The sequence below is a fragment of the Cyrtonyx montezumae genome, unplaced genomic scaffold (genome assembly GCF_038088225.1).
Source record: "Cyrtonyx montezumae isolate F1298 unplaced genomic scaffold, pur_monq_1.0 scaffold_7, whole genome shotgun sequence".
Classification (NCBI taxonomy): Eukaryota; Metazoa; Chordata; class Aves; order Galliformes; family Odontophoridae; genus Cyrtonyx; species Cyrtonyx montezumae.
The window spans coordinates 26414387-26439958 of NW_027072078.1; the positions used below are offsets into that span (position 1 = coordinate 26414387).

The 25572-nt window shown below is 37.4% G+C and overlaps 1 protein-coding gene across 1 annotated transcript in view; it reads right to left on the reverse strand.

Moving 5' to 3' along the window:
* The window catches only part of MYLK (myosin light chain kinase), a 98137-nt gene that overhangs the window by 32518 nt on the left and 40047 nt on the right, over positions 1-25572 (reverse strand). The window contains exons 10-14 of the mRNA XM_065751179.1: positions 21461-21577; positions 19755-19844; positions 9550-9600; positions 8492-8619; positions 5012-5165 (exon numbers count right to left, since the gene is read on the reverse strand). Of these exons, the coding sequence (XP_065607251.1) occupies positions 5012-5165; positions 8492-8619; positions 9550-9600; positions 19755-19844; positions 21461-21577 (540 nt within the window). The remainder of the gene's footprint in view (positions 1-5011; positions 5166-8491; positions 8620-9549; positions 9601-19754; positions 19845-21460; positions 21578-25572) is intronic.

A 25572-nucleotide genomic window follows, 5' to 3' on the forward strand; every position in this document is an offset into this window, starting at 1 on the left:
TCAGCACTCCTACGCATATGCCCTCAGCACAAGAACATCTCCTTCTGCCATTGGCCTAATGGAACAAACAAATATATAATGCATTCTCAGGAGCCCGTTTTCTAAACCATCTGCTCTGTGCCTGAGTCAACAAGCTATTCGGATTACTCATGTGCTATATGTTGGCAGCAGGCTTGATAATTGGTTGAATGGGAGCTCTGATAACCTGTCCATTGAAGGGCAAGGTGAGTTTTAGGACTTGCCCCTGTGTGACTGTAAGCTGATTCCAACTCTTTGCAGTGTGAGTTTAGGACACACTGATATTCCTAGTAATTAATGGCAGATAAAATGCAGGAAGCTTGAGAATATTTCCTTTTCTATGACATTACCTTTACTTTACTGGAAAGAATAAGTGAAGATAAGTACGAGGAAAAAAACTTAAGAAGAGTGTTCTATAGGAATTTCTCCTAGCAGAAATGACATTGAAACTAAATGGCCCTTCAGAGAATAAAGGGATCAGTGTACCAGCACTGATGGATAAGGCAACATAAGCTGTTTGTCCTCTGTATGCTCTAATCTTACAGCCATAATTTAGTTTTGATGTGGCTGCAGCGCTGGGCCACCAAGCATTGGAGGGGAGACTTGACAGTGAGAATTACAACACTACTGAGCTACAACGACAGAAACAAAATCAACAATGTAAGACGTCTTCCTCAGCTGTCAGTCTAATAGCCTTTTAAACAGAAAACTGGTGACAAAAGTCCTCCAGCAATCCAAAGGAATTTAAAAGGTGAAAGATTAGAGGTCAAATCCACCCACACACTGTTAGGAAATTCACTGCATTCTTGGACACTAGATGTAAACAGGGAATCACATGGCTCCGACAAGATATAATCTGATGCTCCTCAAAAGAGACTGAAAAGTGTTTCAAAAGCAGTCATGTTAGTGCTTTGGAGCTGCCTTATTTTCTATTGATGTTTATGCACTTGCTTTGCCAGATAGAGAATCCTGTATCTGGCACTACTGGATGGACTCACCAAGCAGCTAGCCCCAAGCCAGACCCCTCAGGCACTCTCAGAAATGCTGATAGTGCCACTGTTAACTGATGATTATGCTACTACATTCCTTATAATAGAGTTTAAGGGCAAAGAACTAATGCTAGTACAGCTATATTCCTTGCTGAATCAGAACCAAGTCCTTAATATAATAAGTCTACCACTATCCTCACTGACTACTGGAGTTAGTGTTAATCTATTCTTACACAAATTCTCAAGTCAATTTTTTCGTTTTTGCTTGGAAGACTCTGCTCACACAGATTCTGCTGAAGGCATGGAACTAAGTTTTGTCACAGAATGTAACTTCTCTTTCCTAACTCAAGTAGGAAATCACAGCATCACACAGAGCAGCAGGTATTAATGAAGTCATATTATACTACTTGCACACCTATATGGAACACAGGTGTATATATACTTATATATACAGGTGTATATACTTACATATAGGTATACTTAAGATCTTGGCTTACTGCTGATACCAAAAGTATTCACCAAGCATATCAATACCGCTGTATACCAGGCATGGAAACATTAAGCTTTTTGCCCCAAATCACGCAAGCAGTTTGCAGCACGGCTGCCAAATACACCACTTACTCTCCTTGACAAATTCTCCTCATTAAATACTGTTATTCATTTTACTCTTTGTCGCAGTATCCAGCTTTAGCTAATATGAAGACTGAGTTCCTTTTTCAAAAATGGTTGCAGGCTGGGGCATTCCTGTGACCTGACTGTGGGTCACACAGCTAAAATGTTCATGAACAGCACTTTGATACGTTTACCCAGATACAGCCAATAAATGGCATGAAAGGAATGAATATTCCCTGCTATCACCACAGAGTGAGGGCTCTGCCTATCCTAAATAAGTCCTATCATACATTCAGCTCTTCACTGGCTCATCTAATATGGCTGTGGCAACAGAAGTTCACTTTAATCTGATACAGTGTCTGCTGTGAATCATTAGCTCAGTCCCACATCAGGATGATTTGGATTTGGAGCAGAAAAATGCTGCAAAAATCTCCCTAGAGAGATGTTTCAACTAATGGAATTGCTTAATTGAGAGAGCTAATTTTGACAATAGAGGAAAAAATTAACATTTTGAGAACAGTCTGTTCTTTAGGAGCAACTTGGATGTCTTCTACTTCAGGTCTCTCAGTATTATTAGTGATAATACAGGCACAAAGTTAGAAATGGAATCAATGATAAACTGAAGACTTCAGCCCTGAAGCTCAATTTGTGCTCATCACACCACACTGCCAATCAGTTAACATGGATCTCCTCTAACATGGATCTCCTCTATTTGTGCATATGTTAAATGGATTGCAAGCAGCTTACTCTGGAGGCTGAATTTAGTAGATAATCGATATCCATAGATACTGATAACTGTTTTGACCAATGATATTCATTATAATTGTGATAAATAAATAAATATGTAAATCTTTAGAACAAAATTGGGATTTTTTCAAGTGTTTCTTTTCCCAGTAAATCATACACTCTTCAAACTCAGAGTGTCAGAATTGCTACTGGGGTTAGACAAGCCTGTGGTTGAAGTCTGATCTCTAGCACTAGGGCTTTCTCCATGTTATGAATGTGGGAGAGAGGGCAAGTTTCTTCCCAGTACTTTGGACAGAGCAGGGAGAACAGACAGGAGAGAATTCAGATATAAGGATGTGCATTGCTATACTAAGAGTTCTCACATTTTGCATACATAGAGAAGTACAGCTTCTCCATTCTAACTAGAGCTTTGGAGAAAAGACAGCACCTTCCATCATTTCAAAGTGCAAACAGTGAAGGATTTTTCTCAGCAGTGAGATTCAAACCTGCTTCCTAGAAGGGATACATTTTTACCACCCTTTCCCACATTTTTGGATACCCAGATGAAAGAATCTGGCCTTAAAATGCATGTGAAACAAACTACGAATCCTGAGCTCTTGTCATGCTTTTGGTAGTGCTGACATCAGTGAGATATCTCACTGAAGAGCTTGGCAATTTTACAAAAGGGAATTCATTCTTTTCATTTGGAACAGATAGCTTGTCATCAGCCGAAATGCAGGGCAAACTTGAACGCATTGTAAGGATTCTTCACTCAACTCGCCCTAAAGCATCTCTGTGAATCCCACTGTTCTCTGGCACATTTCTCACTTACGGAAAGGCAAAGCAGGAGGCTGAGATGAAGCTTTATAAGGTTATAGAATTCAAAGACTTTCAAACCAATTAACTCCAACGGATATAAAACAGTGACTTATATAATGATGAGGCAACGTTCAGTTAATGGCAAGATCATAGGAACTGCTGGACCAATTCAGCCAGAAAAAAATCCGTCTTGCCCAATAACCTCCTACATTTAGCTGCCTGCAGCAGCTGCCCAGGAAAGAGTAATAAAAAGGGAAATGTGAAGAGCAAATGATCTCCTGCCATACCTCTGGCTGTTAGTCAGTTGCGTCGGGGCTTAAGTCACAAAAGCTGTAGCCAGAATAATATATACGATGGTTATTTGAGGACCAGTTCTTCATGGTGTTTATTTTTAACCTAGCTATACTTCTGACGTACAACCTACTGCTGGAAGGAGTGATATGATTTTTGTATATATCATGCAAAAATGCTTACTCCATTCTCTTCTGTTTTCATGTTCTAAGTCAGGTTGCTGGCATCTACTTGTTATTTATACTCATTTTTTATCTTTTAACTGCACCCAGTGCAAGAGATTAGGCAAAAGAAATCAACAGTCAGGTGGCCTGTGTCGAAAATACACTCATTAGTGTGCAACTGAAGATATTCTCTCTTTCATAGAGGTTGTTTTAACTGAAAACATGATTCTACTCATTAAACTTTGCTCATTGTCCACTCAATCGCTGTAAAGAATTTCCAGATTAGTGGTGTTTTGCCATGGATTTCACTGGAGTCAGATTTTTGCCTTTGGCATTATGCACACTTGCTTATTTACTCAGTAGCTCACAGTTTGTTAAGACAGCAGAGCCAATGCAGTTATGACTGTGGTATGATGAAGACTTGCTATTTGAATTTGTGCAAATGCCTGGGCTCTGCCCTCCCTCAGGGGAAGGGGTCCTCATGTCAAGATGCCTTTGCAGGCCACAAAGACCAGAGCCTATGAACAGGAGGAAGCAGACTAGTGTTTTAAACAGATCTCAATCTCTTCTTGTAGAAATTTCTTAGTTTTTCTTGGGAAACCATTTGCTGTGTGTCCACGTCAAGATGGGTTCATTGCCCCTTGCAAAAGTTAGTGTCACAGCCTGGATTTCTCTGATAACTCACTGAAACTGTCTGCCAGTCTAAAACTATCTGTAGCTCTTCACAGTCCGCTACAACAAACTCGATGCTCTTATGGTGTCATCTGATGTGGCTTTTTGAAACTTCAAAATGCTCTTATTCTTTCATAGTTTACATGTATACTTAAGAATATGTGTGATACAGACATCCAAATATAAAGGGCTTTAAATTCAAAACAGACTGCCTCTACCCAGTGCTTTCTGCCCCTGTAAAACATGCAAACAGAAGTAGGAATTTCAATTACAAGGACAAGGCCTCCCTCCCCCAACAGGAAGTTTACAGTCTAAAAGAAGTCACCTCCTAAGTTCTTCCAAAACCAGCACTTCTAAAACTTGCAGTCTAGCAAGCATCTGAATGCTACAAATGTTAAATGGAAAAAGATGGACTACGGTTGTGCCTAACCAAAACTGGAGACATGAATTATTTTTTTTCTTGTACTTTAAAAAAGCCTGGGCTACTTTGTACGTCCATCTTTAATTAGTAATTTATGAAAATAAAACACAATATAGCCCCACTGAAAATGTTTATAATGCTTATTACAATTCCACAGTCCAGCCTGGATGTTTCTTGCTTCATTCTTCTTATCTGATGATTTTATTTTTACATTTTTGCATATCATCATGTATACTATAAAATAAATATAGATCATTCTCTAGAATAAGGATATCTCTTTATCATTATTACAGACTCACCAACAACTGTGAGGTTGACTTGTGCTTGTCTGCTGCCAAGTTTGTTTTCTACAACTAGTGTGTAACATCCACAGTGTTCCTGCTTTGTTGACGATATTGTCAGCTTGCTGCTGTTTTCAGCATTCTCAATTTTGATATATTCATTTTCTTGAATCTGCCAAGTTCAAAAGGAAAAAAAAGATCTTATGGAAGGAATTTATTTATCTCGATATCTGGAAGAGCTCAAAGTACAACACAACGTTAGGATAATGGTGGTCATCTGCAGATAAATCTATCCCAGCCATGAGTATGGTCAGATGGCAAAGAATGTAATTCACTCAAGTCATTTAGAAATGCAGTGAAACGTTACAGTGGCTCCATTCCTGCAACAGAAATAAGGAGCATCGATGCCAGTGGGACTCCAATGAGGAACAGGGGGTTCACTTTCCACTACCCCTTTTACAGGCTTAAAATGTAAACCGTGTAATTGGCACACAAAAAAGTGTTGGTCTCTTGTATCTCACAAGGGTGCCCTCATCATCCTAATCCATTTGCCATTTCTATCCGGAGACCAAATGTGTAAATCAGTCATAGCTGTGACTTTTACCCTCTCGTCTCAATGAGCCTTATTTGGAACTTCAGCATAAATCAGTGTAGCAGTCTCACGGTTTTGAGCAATTGAAGATGTTGTTGCCTGAAATGGAGATATAATGGTGCAGCTGTGCAGAGAAGTACAAACTGCAGAATAGCTATCCTAAAGCTTATTTATTTTCAGGAGAGGCAAAACCTGAAATCTCAGCTAAATACCATAGGCATATTATGAACTAGTTTTTAACTGAAAGAAAACTCTCATAGCATAAACAGCCAAGGAGACTTAGATTTTAATCAGTATTAACTGGAGACATGAAAGATTATTTTAAAACTCATAATGCTACGTTGCAATTACAGAAGTTGTACTCTGTGTTCTTATGAAACAGACAACATAATGTCAATGCCCTTCTCCTCCCACCACTTCCCTCTTAGATAAGTGACTCTTCCAACTATTCTCAGAATTTCATTAAAATTGAAGGCTATTCAGTTTGGCTTATCTTGTCACGTATATTTAGAGAGTAAGAAATTACAAGGCTGAAGGCAGGACTTGCTCTGCTTTCTCCTCAGCTGAGATGAAACATGCTCAAAAATAAGCTGTGAAGATGGATCCTATAGTACTTGGAATAGAAAACTATTAAATGGGATTATGTAGGATTACAGATTAATTACTCTGAAAATTGTTCTCTTCCCCATGATCTTTTGAGATTCTACAGTGATTTGTAATGTTTTGCTTCACTGGAATTAGTTAACAAGTAAGAGAAACAAAAAAAAACAGTCTAGTGGAAGTGGATATGTATTATACACCCATTGCAAGGAGCATGGAGAACAGGAAGCCAGAGTCCTTCATTCCCAGAACAGAACCACTGGCCTTAGTTAAGAATCTCCTACAACTGGCAAGGTAAAACAATGCATTGCATTACTCTGCTAACAGAAGAAGCTTTCAGAATTTTTCTGTTTTAGCTGATGTGCCTCCAGCATCACTCTACTAGATTGCTGACACATAAGATTATATAGGTCATAACAAGGTGACACTCCTTGTTATGACTCATATAATTTTATGTGTCAGCAATCTATTTGTTTCAGCCAAGATACTTACCCAGATTATGCCTGTAGGAGGGACCACTGCGGCTCTTTAGAACCTGAGGGAATGTGAGGAAGGAGCACAGAGGGGTGAACTCCTCCTGCTTACTGCAGTATGCAGTGGAAGGGCTGAAATCAGAATTGACCACTCTCTGGCTTTGCCCAGACAGCTACTACAGATAGTCTCCAGGAAGACTGTAAGAACACTACGGTGATTTTCACTTTTACAAATGGAAATGGAACAGAGTCAAAATAATCTGCAGTTATAGAAGAGGAAGAAATCCAGGAGAAAATAATAAAATAAAATAAACAGTGTGTGATTAAATATATGTGAAAAAGAAAGTGAAATAATTATGCAGCACCTTACATAGTAGTTGGTTTCCCATTTAATTAAAAAAGTTAAAGACTGCTGCCCTTACTTATCCTCCTACATTATTTATTAACCTTCATGATGCATTTTCTTTTCTATATCATTCTATTTTCATCCCAACATACCTGAAAAAAAGATCTCATAACAATGTAAAATTCTGCAAATCTTTAGATTGTCTCATAGGAAATAATTAAGCAGGTATAAAGATGATTGTTTTAATCATCATTTTAGAAACGAAAAAAGTCACAGAATATGGAGCTGCTATGGGTATAATGAAATGCTGGTCTCTGCTTTCACTCATTTTTGTACATTTTTTCACACATTTTTGTATAAAAATGACCTAAAATTTATGTAAATAGCATTGTTATATTCAATTATGAACCCAGAATTATGAATATATGAGAAATTCACACATGAGAGGCACACTTTACTGCTGTGCTAAGACAGATCTCAGCAAAACAGGGAGTTAAATGTCTCTTGAGGCCTATTTTTGTGGAAATGGGTAAATCCTTTTTTTTTGAATCTTTGGTCTCCACACTGAATTTGAAGGAAATTCAGGACTTCAGGAAAAAACAAAACCCCAACACCATATTCTTTCTCCTAAAATAAGAGGTTATTTAGGGTTAGCAAAGATGGACTTTTTAGACTAGCAAACTGTTTTGAACTCTTTCAATTTAATTCTGACCCGTCTGAATTTACAGTCTAAACTTCCTAGTAGGAGGAGCTGTTTTTTGTTTATGTTCAATAGAGTGCATAATAAGTTCAGAATAAATTAAACACAATAGCAGCTACAGTACATATTTCTATTTGCTCTCTCCTAGCACAGCACTTGCATATTGCATTGTTTGGTTTCAAGTGTTTTAATTATTCATTAAAGAAGCTCTTTTTATAAGTTGCCTTTGTGGACACGTGCAATGTAATTCAAGGAAAAGTAATTCAAGTGGAAGGAACTTTAAACCCAGGGGATGAGAAAAGCACAACTGCTGATTTGCCTTGCATGGCGACACTTGTGTTTTAAGATATTTTATTCAACATTTTTATACCACCTTTTGCCCCTCTGCCACAGCTTTAGAATGAGCATCAATGAACAAAAGGCTGTTTCTAAAGGAAAAAGTATTTCCTGTGACGAATACCTTTCAGGTACCATGTTCTTTTGATCACATGTACTTTAATTGCATGATCTAAGGCTTTTCTCAAAGAAACGGTAATTTTTTATAGGAGAGAACTGGCAGCAATGAGTATAAACTGTAACAAGAAAGGTTTAGTGTGAGGAATTTAAGCACTGCAATAGGTTGCCAATGAAGGGTGAGAAATCTCCATCATTGTAATGTTTTCAGCAACAGTGAGAAATGCAATAGACATTGCCAGCTCCTGGAGAAGGGAAATGGATGAGATGGCTTGCTGGAGTTCCTGTCCAGCTCTATTTCTTTCTTTTTCCAAGAGACCAGAAAACAAGTTACCTGCTTACGGAATTTCATCCAGGTGCAAGTTATGGGTGCTGTTCCTACCACTTTGGCAAATAATTCCACTGATTCACCAGCACGGACTTTTCTGTCTTCTGGAAACTGAGTAATCTGAGGGGGAGTAGCTGATAAAAAAACAAACAAAACAAACGAACAAAAAAAATCACCAATCCCTTTATGTTACTATACTTTCTATTTTTCTTAAAATTCAAAACGTATTTCTCTCTCAGTTCAACAGCTTCAGAGCTACATGTGAAATATGGATTGGCACTTACCTGTTGTTCGCAATGAAACAACACTGTATACATTATTTATTCCACTGCAGAGAAGCAGAAGCAGCCTACACATCAGAACTTTACTCATACAAGACCAATGTATAGAAACATGAAGGTCAAAGCTGCTAAAGCCAATCACCACTTCCAAATAAACAGTTCACTAAATCACAGAATCACAGAATTGTGTGCTGTACTTTGCATTTTTGAAAAGGGGATCCTTCTAACCTCATCCCAGTTTGCATATGCTGGCAGAATTTGCAAACTTGCTTCATAATAACACTCGGGAAATCTAAAATTCAGTAGCTGCCTTTGAACATACTGTGTTCAGTGGCCAGGTGAGCATCATGTGGGACATTTATTACACAGGCACGGAAGGAAATCTTTGATTTATCAGCTTCTCAGTGGTACTCATGCAGATTTGGTATCCTGTGATACATAGTAAAACCCCTTTAACTGCAGGCTAAGCTGTGTTACGGTGTTCAAAAGTGTCAGTTACAGGGCTGACAAGCTATAGAGTTTTGCTGTAGTTTATTCAATAGTAGGAAGTATTTTTGTGTGCTCATGATTTAAGTTTTACACTAGTGTAACCTTGTGAACAAGCTTGTAAAACAGGGTTGGCTTTCCATTTTTCTCCTCACAGAACTTAGTAACTACCGTTTAGTCACATACGCACAATAAATTCAGCAAGTGAACAGCTATACTTAGAAGTTCATTGACTTATCTTTAAAGCTGTAATAGGTTATTATTAATTCCTACAGGATGATACGTGCAAATGATTACCTGCTTTTGGAGGAGTCTTTGGAGCTGGTTTCTTCTTCACTGTTGCTTCACCTAATTATGTATAAAAAAAAAGTTGATTAGAAGTTTCGAGTTTTGGAAGGTGGTAGATCAGCTGCAAAGCTTACATTCATATTCATGCTTTGTAGGTACTTGGAAATCTATTATGTTCTTGCAGCATTTTAAACTAATAAACTAAAAATATTTTTTAAAAATCACTTAAATTATTCTGAATAATCCTCAGAATATTTGCAGCTGGAACTAGAAGTTTTAAAAGAGCCGAAGACATCTGCATATCCCATTCTCCATCAAACTCCATTTCTCACAGCAATTTAATGGGGGTGAAAATATCAGTCAAAGATCCACCTCATACTGAATTTCTGCTAAAATTTCCAGCATAATCAATGATAAATGAGCTCAGTTAAAATCAGACAGTGAACACCACATGCTACTTCCTATGACCCGTATGAGCTAGTAAAGAAAGAGACATGTACAGGCAGTAAATAGCCATATCACTCCTCTGCCACATCCTCTTTCTTAGGTGGGGACAAAGTTTGCTTATGAGATGTGCCATATGAGAGAGCCATATGCCCCAGTATTTGACACGTCTACCTACATATTGAGAAGACAATGTTCTAGAAAATTGTGAATGGAAATTAGAAAAAGAACTGAAAAGAAAAATAGGTAGAAAATGATTATTTACCATTTCTCAGGAAAAAAAAAAAAAAGGATCTAGAGGCTACTTGAATTACAAAGGAGCAGATATAAAGGAAACAAAGTGGTTTTAAATGTGGCACACAAGTCATATCCACACACAAATAATGTTTTGCATTACAAAAAGAGGTTCAAAAGGACAAATTCATCTAGTGCCAGTCATTAAATGTAATGGAATGGGATGGCTTCAAACCACCGAATTTCTGAAGTGGAGGAAATAATTTCTTGTAAAGCACTCTCTTTTTACCCACTAACCTAACTGTATTTGCCAAAGGATGGCCTTTGCTCTGAGAGGACATCTCTTCTTTCCTTGTGCTCAGCTAGGCAGCTAGATTGAATTGGTTTGGCTACTAAGGTGTTATTTTCTTGCGTTAGAGGCAGTGTCTGCCACGTGCTTTCAAATATCTGGCATCATCTCTATATGTGCACAGTGATAGCCATAGCACTCTCAAAAGGTTTGACTTGGATCACTGTTAAAAATATTTCAAAATCAGAAGACACTGAGAAGCAAAAAAATAAAAATAAAAAACCCACAAACAACTCCACAACCCTCCCACCAGAGATTTTTACTTTAACTTGCTTTGCTACTAGCAAACTATGTGCTGTGCATGATACCCAGGCAACATGTCACCTGATACCCTGAGAATAAGGAGCCATGAGATGTGAATTCATTGTGGGCATCTAATGTTACAGCTTAATCAACAGGCAGTTGCATGGCTACTGATTTAATTTTTAGAGTCACAACAAATTTACTATAGGTTGTTAAAAGTCCAAATGCTATAATAAAGAAATAATGGTTTAACTGCCAACACCAGTGTTTGTCCAATTCATTCTGCAGAATACTTCACAGTACAGTGAAGATGTTGTCACATTCTTCTTAGAATCTGTTTCATAACTATTTTTCTCTCAAAGTATACTTAGCTTCTATATACTCTGTCTGTGTTATTTTTGTTCAAAGCATATGTAGTACAGTAATGAAGAGGTAGGATATTTTTGCAGTACTTAATGGCTGAATCAAAAAAGAATTGGATATCTCTCAAGGAGGCCTTTCTTCAATGATAGCTCTAAAGCACTAAAATGTTTTGATTAAGACTTTCGTAGATTTTATCCTAACAGGACTATGTCTGACATGTGGGCTCAACTCTTTCTAGATAGAGGCCTTCATAGAGCCCTATTGCTCATTAAAGGGACTCATTACTTTTTCGATAATCAACAGACTGACATCCCCTGGCTACCATAGTGAGTGACAGCAATCGTATTTCCAGCATCTCTTTCCTGAGCAAAAGGAAAAACTGGTATTTTCAAAGCAGCTCTCCTCTCTGTGATTTGTCATTGCATGTTCACACCCTGAGCTGAAGCTCTCACTTATTTCAGGCTGTAGTCACAGTTAAGTAGATGAAACTACTTCTGTGATCAGGTGCCACCTGGGAGGGCTGCAGAACCTGGCCTTTTGTCTGTTGTTAAACATCCCCATTAACAAGAATACAAATTAATTATGCATTGGATGCACAATCTTATACAAGAAAACTCAGTTATGTAATTTGATAGTACATAATTTTTCGGTGCTGCATTTGATATTAAATTCTCTCCTCTAAACTTAGGGAGAAATAGTTGCTATGTGTAGCCTCAAAATATAATGACTTTTGATAGTATAGTGATAGTGAAGTGATGTCATGAATTTGATTATTTCCACGCTCCACTAAGCCTGATATGAACAAAGAACATCAGTGATAAGGAAGAAGTAAATGTAGGTTGTAGATATTCTGGCTATTTTTCAGAAACATCACTGTAGACAAATAGGAGAAAAATAATTTTCCTTAATCCAATACAATTTTCACTTGGTTGTTGCAAGTGTTGGGCAACTCATTCTCCAAATTCTCATATTTCACTCTGACTCTTAATAGCTCAACAATTCTTTTCACTTGGCTGATATTGTCATTTGCTGCCTTTGCACAGTACACACACAGAACAGATGTCTGTACTTCTCTAACTTTTCCCTGTCTACTATCAGCCACTCCCAGTTCATGATAGAAAGGACCTCAAGAACATAATTTGGTCATTTACAACTACAATCAGTGACTAATATCAGTGACATTCAGTTCATCACTATTGAAGAATAATATTCGTGAGTAGTCAAGGATTTATAAGGAACCACCATTGTATTTATTTAATATTACATTTATCCTATTAATAGAATAAATGCATGGTGTTCCTCTTAGCTCTGGAAAAAAATAAGGGCTATGTTTAAGACATTTCAAAAGACTTTCACCTCAATGAGTATTTCCATAGCAGCAAAATGAAGAACACAAACCCATCAGTCCAATAGGGTACTGCTTTTAATGTATATATAAATATATTTATATATATATATATATATATATTTAGTTTTACCCATCAGAACATTACATTCACTTAACTGAGGATATACAGACTGTCACTGGATTTCATCAAACCATGCAGACTCCAAAGGGTTGCTGGAAGGTCTGGCTGAATATCCTGTTTTGCAGACACAAACAGCCCAGAGCAGAAATGCAAGGCAGGGACAGAGTGGAAGGGAATGAATAGAAGGATAGGTCTCTGCATCCTTAAAGCTGACTTTTTTGGCAGATGATGAGCACTCAGCTGTTCTTAGACTATCCTTAAGAACTGCAGCTCATCTCATGCATCTTTTTGAAAGCAGCTGTTGTTTCAAAAGCTGCTGGAGACAGAGAAAAAATCTAATAAGATTAATCAAAGTTGATGAGGTCAAATGATTGTTTTTATTAAAATATTCGAGCCTCTTGGAAATGTTAGTGTAAGTCTGCTTCTGTTGCTTTTTCAGCAAAAAAAACCCACAACAAAACCTTTTCTCCCTTTTGATATTTACACTGAAACTGGCTGAAGCTGAAAACCAGCCTGGAAAAAAAAAGGACATAATATTCCCTCCTTAAACGAATCTGCCTTCTAGAAATGACTTAATGTAAACATCACAAGGCTGGTATTTACATAACTTTATAGTCAGGTTTGCCTCCTAGAGAGCTTGTGTCTGGGGGCATATACACTAAAAAAGGGAAAGATTCTATACAGGCTGATAGCTGGGGGACATTTGGTTGTGAAGCTCTTTGCCTTGATGTTGAATTCATGAGAGTAGATATGTTCAGAAGACTCTTTCTGTTTTGTTTTCCTTTTTTGGAATTTTACTAAAAATAAGCATAGCCCTCCCCTGAAATGGCTCTCTGTACAACTCGCTTTCGTAAAGCACGAAGTAGAACTCTGTTACAGTCTGAAAAAACAGCAGTACTCAAGATAGCACTTGCAACCAGTCCATAATTTCTGTTTTCCTTTAGGACATGTCTAAAGTTATGTGCATATCTTCTGTAGTGATGAATTTCTGCTAGTAAACAAGCACAGTAAACACCTCACTCTGTAAACATATGGAGCAAGACATTTCCCTGTTTCTGTCCTCTTGTGTAAGTCTCATTTTAAATCAAGGTAAGAGAAAGTTAATGTAATACTCTGACAACATAGTGATATAGGAAACCATTTTCCAAACACGCAAAACTTTTCAATATTTCATCTTTTGAGAGGAACTATGTCAGTTTGTGAGAGTTTCCTTTAAGAGAAGCTGAAAAAAGAAGCCATGTCTGTAACGTGTTAGATATCACAGTATTTAATGAGTGCACATTTATAAAGGAGGTGTCTTCCTCATCTTACATGAATGCTTTAGATATGTGTGCTGTGCCATTGTGAGGTCTCCCATACGAAAAAAAATTGCAGTGTAACCTCTTCCTGGCCACACATCAGAGTATGGTACAGAGGAGACATTTTTTGTCTTCGTTAACCAGTTCTGGTGCTAGAAGATATGAAGTGACTGATACTTAGAAGTTTAGAAGAGTAAAATCCTCACATTAAGGCAATGACTTATTCTGTTCTATCCTTGCTTCTCTCATAGGTTTTTGTGTTGGCACAAAAACTTTTTACCGGGATTATTTAGAATAGATAAGTTGAGATAAGAGAAAGATGATGGCTAAAATGGCACTAAATCAAAACAAATCATTACTTACCAAATTATTAATGCATTCATGAACCTGTAATCAACATTGACAATGTACCAGAACCAGCAGCCTGAAAACTTCAAGATCTGAAAGCTTAGTTTCACTTGATTGCTTCTTAAGAAGCAAATTCCTAGTTCTGTTTCCAAATAAATGCTTATTACCTAAATACAATGAAATGGAGAAGAACTCTTACATGAAATTAAATTTGATGACGCTAGGAAGTTAGAGAACCAAATACCACACAAGTCACTTTTTTCAGTTTGCATGTTTCAGCACTGTTTCTAATGGCTTTTGTTTTTTTCATTAAAAACAACAGACATGTTGTTGTATCCTGTATTTACTTTCTAAAACATGCAGAGATTGTCCTCTAATTGAAAAAATCTAGCCTCTTTCATGATAAAGAAAAAATCCAAGAAATTTTCACTCTTGCTTTCCAGTCAAGAGAGAGCTAGCACACTCAGAGATTCAGCAATGCAGAATAGTACACTTAAAGTAACTTAGTACGTAAAACAACTCAGCTAGAGGAAGAAAGAATTCCATTGCAGTTTGTCAGCGCAGTGCTTGACCAATTTCTGCAATTTAAGTACAGAAGAGGTCCAGCATCAGAGCTTACAATTAAAGTCGTGTGAATTCCACTGAAAGTTTTGATGGGAACAAGAGGATGTAAGTTTCTTGAATATAGATTCCATTTTTTGTATTCCTCTTATTCAGCAAGAGCATCTAGAATTAGATGCTAAAATACTGTGCTGAGTTGTGCATAATCAGTAGCCTAAACTAGGTCACTAGCCTGCTCTCCAGTCAGAAAGGAAAAAAACTGTAAGCATGTTTGGACATTTAGGAGCTCTGAATTATTTTAGTGGGACAAGTCAGATGTTCTGTGCTTTTGCAGCTTAATTAAGCCAGTGGATATAGGCTCCTCCTTTAGAAAAGAAACTTTGGTCAATATTTCTATTACATGCCACAGATCTGCAATTTGTCATCAACTGCGAATTGATGGTGTATGGCACCTCCTCAGTTCAAGGCCATGTTGCAAAAACTACCCTCATTTTTCTCTCCATAAGACAATCAATAAACATTTCTAACTTCTTCGGTCAACTTACAGCTATGTAGGATAGACTGTATGAAAAACACGTGGAAAATATTGTCCTGTGCCAATATTAACTCAGAAAATGTCAGAGTGGTGTGAGCTATAAAGTGACCTGGCTGAGAATCAAGATGTGTAGTGGGCATTAGCCAGCAGTACTGGACTGGGCTTCATGAAGAACAACAGTGTTTCTCCAATTGCTGGCTTTATAAGTATGGTTGCTGAATTTTCTTTTCATCTAGCAGGACAACCAACCTTCATAGTTACCACTGCATTGCTCATTCAGGTAGTTTTGCTGAGAGGACTTGTGCCATAGTTATTCAGCCTTACATCTCAATCCTGAGAAATGCATTCACCACCTATCATTAAACTTTCAGAGAAATTGTATCAAGGTTGTGATAATCTTATTTCAGTACTTTAAAACAGGATGATATAGCTTCTTTTAGAAAAAGAAACTCATTTATTTTTCCTTGAAAATTTTTGGTTAGCATGTTGTTCCAACACACTAAGTAGAGATCTAGATACTTTGCATTCACTGTGTAGAAAACTTCTTGGTTCTTGGAACATTTGGGAGCAGAGCACCATGGACCTGATAAATGCATGGACTGGGGGAACTGGTTTGAATAGTCTCATTGAGCCCTAGATGCATCACAGAAGGTTTTAGGGACCAAAGAAGGCAGCAGAAGCAAAGATACCGGACCACATCTGCTCCACAGTTGTGTCATATTTCTACAATAAAGATAATTTCTCTGACCTGATTAGTGGCATCCTTAGCAGCTTAGTTTTTCTCTTAGAAGGAGACAAGTTTTATACTGAGGAGAATACAATCTGACATGACAGTAAAATTTTAAAACACCTTATATTCCTCAGTGCCATTTTTCATATGACATTGATAGGATGGAAATGAACCAAAAATTTATCAAGCTTAAATATTTAATGTGTTTTCTTACAATAGTGCTCACAGATTTGGATCCTCTGACAAGACTGTTTATTGAAGAGCAGATAACAGAACTGTGTGCTAATCACTTGGGCCACTGACGCATAATTTTTCCATGGTAATGAAAATGCTTAGAACTCACCCCATCCCCAGCTCCACAGCGATGAATATGTAATGTGATAAGGAGTCCTGCCTAACGTATTTCTATTTATGACACTCTTTTTCAGAAATGCCCTTGTTCAGCATTAATTCAAGTACTGACAATGCTGAGAAATCAGATCTGGTAGATAACAAGGAATCCTTACAGAGGATTTGATCTGGACAGTGCCACTGATGACATTTTATTAACAATTGTCAGCAGGAGAATGCATTATTACTTCACCAAAAATATGTTCGACATGAAAGCAAACAGATTTTATACAGTGCCTAATATAAAAGATTTATATCAGCAAGATACCAAATACTGCTAAATAATGCATCTTGGCCCCCTCACTGGGAGGTGTGTGGAAGAAGTTAATTTTTTGATGTAACTTTATTTTTAAATGATCAAAAAAATTGATGCTTGTCCAATGAAAGTGTGTGTTGGGGCCATCCTGCAGTGCATGTGCTTTAGGTATGAGAATGGCAGGTTTAACAAGTATGTTACTCAGATGAGGGAATCCAGGATTTCCTGTTTTGTTTTCATACCACTGATTACAGCAAGTGACAGTTACCATCTCTAACTATTTGCCACAAGTAGTACTGTGAATTAGCTCTTCAAAAAAACAGTGGGTTTTTCTCTCCAAACACTTTGATGCAATGCTTAGACTCAGGATTGTTACCTTCTAAAGCATTAAAGCCAGTTCATTTCTCAGTAGCAATTACTGGGATGCAGTTTCTTCCTATTGTAGTATAAGTATAGTCAATAGGGCAGCAACAATTCTCAGTGAGAAAATGCCTACAGATTAATATGCCAACAACATTCATTCTCCTCAAGAAGGAGAAGCATATTGATCTTCGGTTTCAGAAACAACAATTATTTTTCCACAAGATTTCCTAAAGTTTCCTAGTAGGGCAAAAATTTGGAATCTCTTATAATTCATCCAAAGGGAGAAAACGTTGACATAGATGCTCATCATATGAAATTTGACTTCTACTTTCTTATAGAAAATAGACAATATGGAACGTGATGTACTACTTAAGATGACATAGAGTACACAGCTTCTATATCTGTACCGTATACACTGTTGTGACTTGGTAGAATTTGATCTTATAAATAAAGCAAACTGTTTACAGATTTGTGAAGTGGACATGGCATGTCATTTCTGAATTCAGCAAGAAATGGCAACTCTTGCTCTTTCCATGCTTGGCATGAGAGAACAGTGCTGTTCATCACTGTATAGATTTTATCATATTCCTTTTCAAAAAAGGAACATTTAAAACTAAACCAAAACATTCTTGGTCTATTCAGTCTCTGCTATGTAATTCCTTTATTTCTCCAATATCTATTTACAGAAGCAGGTGGGAGGTTTAAAACTGAAATAGTTGCTCAAAGTACATAATTTTTTCAGTGTCATCGTTAAGATATTTTTCCCTGCTATTTCTTCCATGTAATTCCTTCCACTTTACTTGCCATTAGGACTGCTGGTGAGCTGATGTGGTAACAGAGACTTCAAGAGCACTTAGTAAAATTGTATCTGCCTATTAGACTGAGATTTCTTTTGGAGAGAACTGGTAAAGATGTACAAATAACTGAGCTGTTAAGTTTATCCACTTTCAGATAAGGAACTTCTCTACGTCTGAAAGGGATTTCAGTTCATATTGAAAATGCGAATTCTACTGGATCAGTTTTGTATATTTTACTCATTTCAGGAAGTCTTCCAGAGACTTGAGATGTTAGAAAATACCCATGGAATCTCTGCAGCCAAATCCTTTTAAAATTAAATTTTTATTTTTTTTAAGTTTTCTAAAAACTCTTGTGAAGGCCAACATTCTCTCTGATTTCCTTGATGTTTTCAGTGCAACAGGAAAGATGTTTTAAAGGCATTTTGAAAAGAAGGGTATTCCTAAGAAGAACAGTCAGTATTATTTCAATCTTCATTTCCCACTCATTACTATATTCAGAATTACAAGCTTCTGTTCTACTCCTCCTATCCAATTTCCACTAACATCAACAGCAAGACAAGCAGTGATTCTACTAGGATGTGGATCAGGGCATATATCCCTGTATTTAGATTTAAAGGGAGGATGAGAGGAAACTGGGGAGTGGCTGATTGAGATTGTATCAATGTCTATAAATAGCTGAAGGGAAGGTGCAAAGAAAATGAAGCCAGACTCTTATTAACGGTGCACAGGGGCAGGACAAGAGGCGAGGGGTACAAACTGGAAAACAAGTTCCCTCTGACCATCAGGAAACACTTCTGTGTAATGCAGGTGACAGAGCACTGACACAGATTGCCCACAGAGGTTGTGGAGTCTCCTCCTTGGAGAGCTTCAAAAGACCCCTAGGTGTGGTCCTGGGAACTCTGCTCTGGGTGTCCCTGCTTGAGCAGGAGTTGGACCAGGTGGATCCAGAGGTCCCCTTCCAGCCTCAACCTTTCTGGGATTCTGTGAAATGTATGTGCATACAAAACACTATTTAAAACACTATCCTGTGGTGCTTTGAATGGCTTTAAACTTTCTTCCATGTAATGACATGTAGAAGGGAAAAGTTCTAATGCTCAACAGGCAATTAAGAAACAGCTGTAAGCTAAGGCACAACTATACATAAGACAACAGTTCCAGAAGCACAATTATTACCTGTGATCATCAATCAATACAAAATTGCACTGATTCCTGACTGCTGCTAAAAAAACCTGAAAATGTTCCATGCTGGAAAATAAGATTATAAGCTTTTGTTTTTCTTTTCTTTTGAGAGAAGGACAAAGTTGGATTAAATATTTCATGTTTCTGTTAGAATTCTGTTTTCATGTCTTTTTTAGAAACTCACACTGACATCTGAGATAGACATTTGTATATTATGAGCACTCCATTTCAAAAGCAGTAGTAAAAATTTCTTCAAAAAGAAAAAGAGATCATGTTATAAGATAATTCAGTAAAGACACTTTACCTACCAATGGGAAGACAATATATTATCTACACTGGATACAACATGACTTCAGGCAAATCACTTGAGAATTTCTGAGCTCTTTGGTAGGCAGCCAAAAAGAAATCTGTCATAAGTTTATTGCATCATTATGGAGAACTGAGAACTGAGTGGGTTAGCTCTGAACTCATGGTTTTAGCTCTTACTTCTAATCCCCACAAGACAGAAACACACTTCACATGCCTTACGTACACGGGTTAAAGGAAAAGTACAAGCTTCTAATACTGTGCCTGCAAACAGAAGGGTATGAATGTGGAATTCCAAAGCACTCTTTTGTTTCCAGTGAAAAGAATGTAATTAAAATCTTTCACTTACTACTCTCTGTTGACAGCACAGGGGGAAGTGTGGTTTTAGGCTTCTTGGTCTTTTTCTCAGCAGGTTTTGCGGCCTTTGTGGATGATGTATCTACAATCAAATAATAAAATATTAATTTTATTTAAGAACAATGATGGAAGAGCTGTCTGTTAACATCGCTTTTATATTTCTGCAAGGTTAGAGGAAATTATTGGCCTTTATTTTTTTCGAGCAAGATTTTCTGCACAAACTTGCTGGAGAATGTCACATTCCTAAATGAAGAGGGTACAGAAAGGGAGAATCTCTCTGTGGAAATGGCTGCACTGAGAACCTGAGAGAACAACTAGGAATGAGGCACCATCAAAGCTAGTGGGCACATTTTGACTCAATAGAACAAAGTACAACTTGCATAAATTTGCTTTAGACATGACTGGGAAACAGGGAAGCCAAAGCATCTTTGAAACATTATTTCACCCTTAAGAATCTCTTTCATGTCATCCTTCTATTCCATTATCTATATGAACTGTATAGACAAGCATGCTTTGAAAACTAGCATCATATGTTCCCATATGATACAGACACATAAGATGCAAATGTTTTTCACTAAGGTTATTGCAGGTAGAACATTTCATGTAAAAAATTCTAATGAGCATTGTTTGTTAAACTGCTTGATCCCAACATTTCTCTTCAAAAGAAAGATCCCAATTCAGGATTTAAACTGCAGTAATTGCTCTATCAGTTTATAACTTTCAAATATTCACCTCTCAGATTATTTGTACAGGAGATAACTGTTTAAAATTCTGTTACTGGAGAAAAGATAGCATAAACATAATGGAACCACCCATTTCAGTCACCTATCTCTATGAACAACAGTGTGAAAATTGTATTCTCTAAAAAGTTAATGGAGAAAGACAATCTCCTAGCAAACAATTAAAAGAAGAAGGCTAGGACTGAGTCCAGACACTTGAGATTTTACAGATTCGCCCCAGAACTATTCTGATTATTGAAGTCAAAGATTCCTCAGACATGATTTGAGTCCATGGAGACAAAATAGATATAATGAAATTAAAGATTATTTCTGGAACCTAAAAATCATTGTCTGGGAAGCTGACAGGAGATTGAGTAGAAAGGAGCAATCTGAATTGTTGTTTTAGATCACAGTTCTAATTTAAGAATAACAGCCATCCGCTCCCTCTGCCAGTCACAAATGTGGGTTATCCAGTAGCATTCCCCAATTAACAAATCATCCATTTTCTAAGACCTGGCATAAAAGAGTGATTGAGCTGCTAATTTATTTGTGTTTCCTCCCTTTCACTAGAAGAAACAAAGGTCTGAATTTCAGTCAGTGCAAAGAATTGAGAAGTCACAAAGATGTATCATTAGTTGAGTTGAGTCAGACTAGTAGCCAGGCTTCCACAGTGAATTCTGATATGCTTTTAAAGAATACATATAGCTCAGAATCAAATCCAGCTCTACAATCTTAGTGGAAATGCAGTGAGCAGCAGTAAAATACAGATTATTTCACAAAGCAAACAGAGCCCTTGGGTCTGAATTGTCTCTGCTCATGCGCCTTTACAGAACACATGGAATTACTGTATTGACTGAAAAGTGAAGAAGTGGGTGGAGTTTCTTCTTGTTCATGTGGTTCATAAAGGCTGGTACTGGGAAAGAAAGGGAAGGAAGGATGAAATTAAAGAGGATTTTCCTGTATCCGGGAAACTACTTACCTTCCACAAGCACTTTGCAAGCACATTCTGCTTTTCCTGCTGCATTCTCTGCTATGCATTTGTATTCTCCCCCATCTTCAAGCATGACCTTCTCAATGGTTAGTGAACACAGTGTCCCTAACACAAGGGAAAGAGAGACCAAATAAGAGAGACATAATGACAAAAAGGAACAGAATGCATGAAATGAACCAATCCTTTCCTACAGTTGATATTCACTGATAAAAAAAAGATACATTGACCTTAAAAATTTAACATCAGAGTCAGAACTTTATTAATGCTGAGATAAAATAAAACCAGATACACATCACTGTTCTTCAAGATTCTCAGAGCTGCTTCTGCAGCCCTAAAGTGGATAATGGATAATGATACAGAAGACTCAGAGCAGAATCTCTATTAATGTTCTTTGTCTTATAGCAGGGAAAAGGACTCCTCACTTAGCTGGTCATTTCTCAAAAAAAATGCTAGCAGTGCAGATAACTAAAGAAGAGGACTTCCGTAAAGTGCTCATCTGTTATATTTTGATTCAGCCTTAACTCTAGCACTCCCATAAGCATCCATGTTTTAAAGCAGAATGTTAGCTTGGTGGCCAAGTTCAAAATGGAACTGAGAGCCATTTAGTTCTGCTTGAATTAAAGAATGATCATCTGATATTGTAAAGCATCTGTTAAAAAGTCCAACATAAAATCAGCAATCAAATTTTTCACTGCAACAGATTCATTCCACTAGAAACAAAAAAGCAAAAACCAACTTCAATGGGTATGTAAGAAACAGGATGTGACACAAGCTCAGTAGTTACCAAAGGGAGTCTGGTATGACCCACGGGAAATACATTTCCTCTTAAAACATAAAACTCTGTGAACGAAAACAGAAGATGTTCCCACTGGTTGGGGACAAGGAAGGAGAACTGTGGTTCACCTAATTCCTTATGTTCATCTTCATTGCTTGGAACAACTATGTGCTTTGCTTCCCAAGGAAAACCCCACTTAAAACACTTTTCTCTTCCAATTTTTCCTTATTGAAGTGCTGTTTTTCTTTCTCCTTCCTCACTAGAAAGCATGGTCTGTGCACTAAACACATCCTGATACATTGTGCCCTTCAGACACTGCTGTTCTCTTGCCCAGAACACCTTCACCGTCCACTTACTTCAGTAACAGTAGTACCTTCTCTTCTTCCTCCATTTACCTTTCTCAGTCTCTCCTATTTGATGAATGGAGTGTAAAGATGACCTTTCTTAGACCTTTTCTAAGAGTCTGGAGACATAAGGGAACTTCCCAGCATCTCTTGTCATTTTCCACCTTTCTTTCTGTGTTAACCGGAGGCTACCTTCTGCTTTCCGGAGTGCCTAATCTCAGGCTCCCCATCATGTCTATCACTTGTAATGTAGGAGGTGGCATTGGAAAAGCATTAGGAGTTTAACAGCTCCTTTTGGAGACTATATCTCAGCTCTGATGTGGTAATTGTGCTTTTGGTACTCAGATTTTTCCACACTGTAAAGCTGGATGTTAAAATTCAAAGCAAATGTTTTAAAAAACTTTTAAACAGTTCTCCATACATTTGTTTTGCCAGACACACATGGGTTGGAAAAAATCAAATGTTTCCCTCCTCCTCATTCTCCACAAAATCAAGAAGCTCTAAATAATGCCTGTTTTCCCCTTGAGAAACAATGTGAAAACTCTCAGGAGTGCTGACCCCTCTCTCACAGGGGCTGTGCTCAGCCAACCGCAGTGTGAAGAGAAAAGTCATGTGCCTTCCCTGAGTCAACTCATCTTCATGAGTAAGGCTGAGCCAAAAATGTCACGAGCTGCAGCTTTGTTCCAAATGGAGGAGAGACATTAGAAAAGTATTCTTGCAGGCATCTAGCAAATATAAATTCAGGTGGCACTTCTGCTTAGAGAAAATTGGAGGGAAAATGAAAGATAACATAGTCTAAGAATTCGCATAAATCTAAATGATAAATTCAGAAGAGGTCGCATATTATAACATAAAAATGCTCTTGCCAAAGAAGAGAGACTATGAAACAATGGCATGTATGTATGATGGAGGTCTCTGGCCACCTATATGCATTCATATAGTTGCACAGTTGTCCATACAGCATGTTACAGCAGTATAACAATGTCTCATGAGAAACAATACCTGATGCAAAAACACAACAGAAAGTCCCCATTCTATGAATAACTAATTCTCCACAGTTACACTAAAATCTGCGATTTTTGGATTTTCTCATGGTGATCCTCTGCTGGCTACATGCATTCAGCACTCCATTAGCTGTGCTTTTAGAAGCCAGTATTAGTCAGGTGGCAAGGTCTGATCAAAGCTGCATTGGCTTGCACCACTAAAAAGAGAGACCTTATGAAATAGCATCAGTCCTGCCCACTCCACAGGAATATTTATTTGTCCTTAATTTGAATTAAGTCATTTAGTGAATGGAAGAATGAAAGAAACCTAATTATTCAAGGGCTGCCTATTCAAGGGCTGTCACCTGTCTTCAAGCCCTGTACAGAAATCATCTATATCCTATTTCTCTTCATTTCATCATGTTTCCCAGCAACTACCTGGGAACAGTACACATAAAGGACATGGAGACCGTTGTGCATGTTGCTACCACAGGATGAAATGGTAGCATTCTGCCATTGGTAGAGGAGTGAAGAGAAAATGAGATAATTCGGGTTATTCTTCTTTATTTAGCTACTAGGATTTGTGAAGCTTTGAACTACCCAAACTTAGTGTGAAATTGGCCAGAGGTCCAAAGAAGTGTTAGCCATTCTGTGCTGGGAGAACAAGGGTGGGCTGAGAGAGAACACGGCTGTAGAAATCTTTTCCACAGTACAGTGAAACAAATTAGCAAACAAATAAACTAGGAAAGAACAACCACCACTACTAAAATCTGTGATTTTTACTACCACCAACAAAAAAACAACAAATAGACAAAACTTGGTGGGATCTAATAAAGATAGGAAACTCCCCGAAGTCCTGTGTTCTATGATCTAGAGCCACAGTAGATTCCTGGGGCTAAAGGATCGATTATCTTTTAATGAAATATTTGGTATTTCCTCTGCAAAAATCCTTATGACCTGAAATGAGCTTATTTTCTCATAACTGTAAGAAAACCCAGATCTGTTATGCCAGCTGTAATTCTGAATCCTGGCATTTCTCAAATTCCAGTCAACTAAAAGAATTTGCGATCAGTTTTGCCCTACTATCCCTCTACATTTTTATTTTGTATTTTTAGGAGCCAGTTCACTGATAGACTTTAAAACTCTATTTCAAAGTATAAGGTTAGACTACACAGTAATACTTGGATCTTCCAGTTAGCAGAACTGTTGCAGCTGTAGATAGATCTTAGCAGCCATAGAAGGTTACAACTTACTTGAAGCTCTGCTTTATATACCTAAAGCCTTTCCCTTGCATTTTGAGCTATTAAAGGATTTGCTGACTTGCTCAGAAATAGTACAAACCAGTTTAAAATATCTCTAGGCTTCTGCATTCTTTCCATGATACTCTGCAGAAAGTGAACTTCAGATATAAAACAAATACACAAACCAACAAAAAACAGCTCCTGCATCTAATTCCCTACTCAGGCATCTAGATAGCTGAACTTCTGACTTGTCTTTGATACAAAGTGAAGATCCTTTGACCTTCTCACTTGTATCCCAAGGAACAAAGAGGACTACAGAGTAGTTAGCAATATTATTAAACATTAGGCCATAATATATTGTGCCTAAGAGTCATAACAAATCTATTGAAGAACTCTTCAGTACACTGGTGTTAATTTTCTAATATATATATATTTTTAATAAACTAATTTTCTAATAAATCCTGAACTAACTGTGCAGGAGAGTGCAAATATGTGCTGCAGTCATGTTTGAAAAGGACAAGTGGGTTTACCTGGAAACTACTGACAGCAGGCAAAGTAGTGAAAAAAACTCACAAGGGTTTCAAAGAAGAAAAAGAGTTAAATATAATTACTGCTAAGTAATAGGGTTCTAACTACATGAAAAACCTATTTTTGTTATTTATGAGATTATACACTTCACTGCAAAATGTATCTATGTAAAGGCAATTAGTCATTACTGAAGTATGTGTTATCTCATGTTCCTGCTAGCAACTCGTAC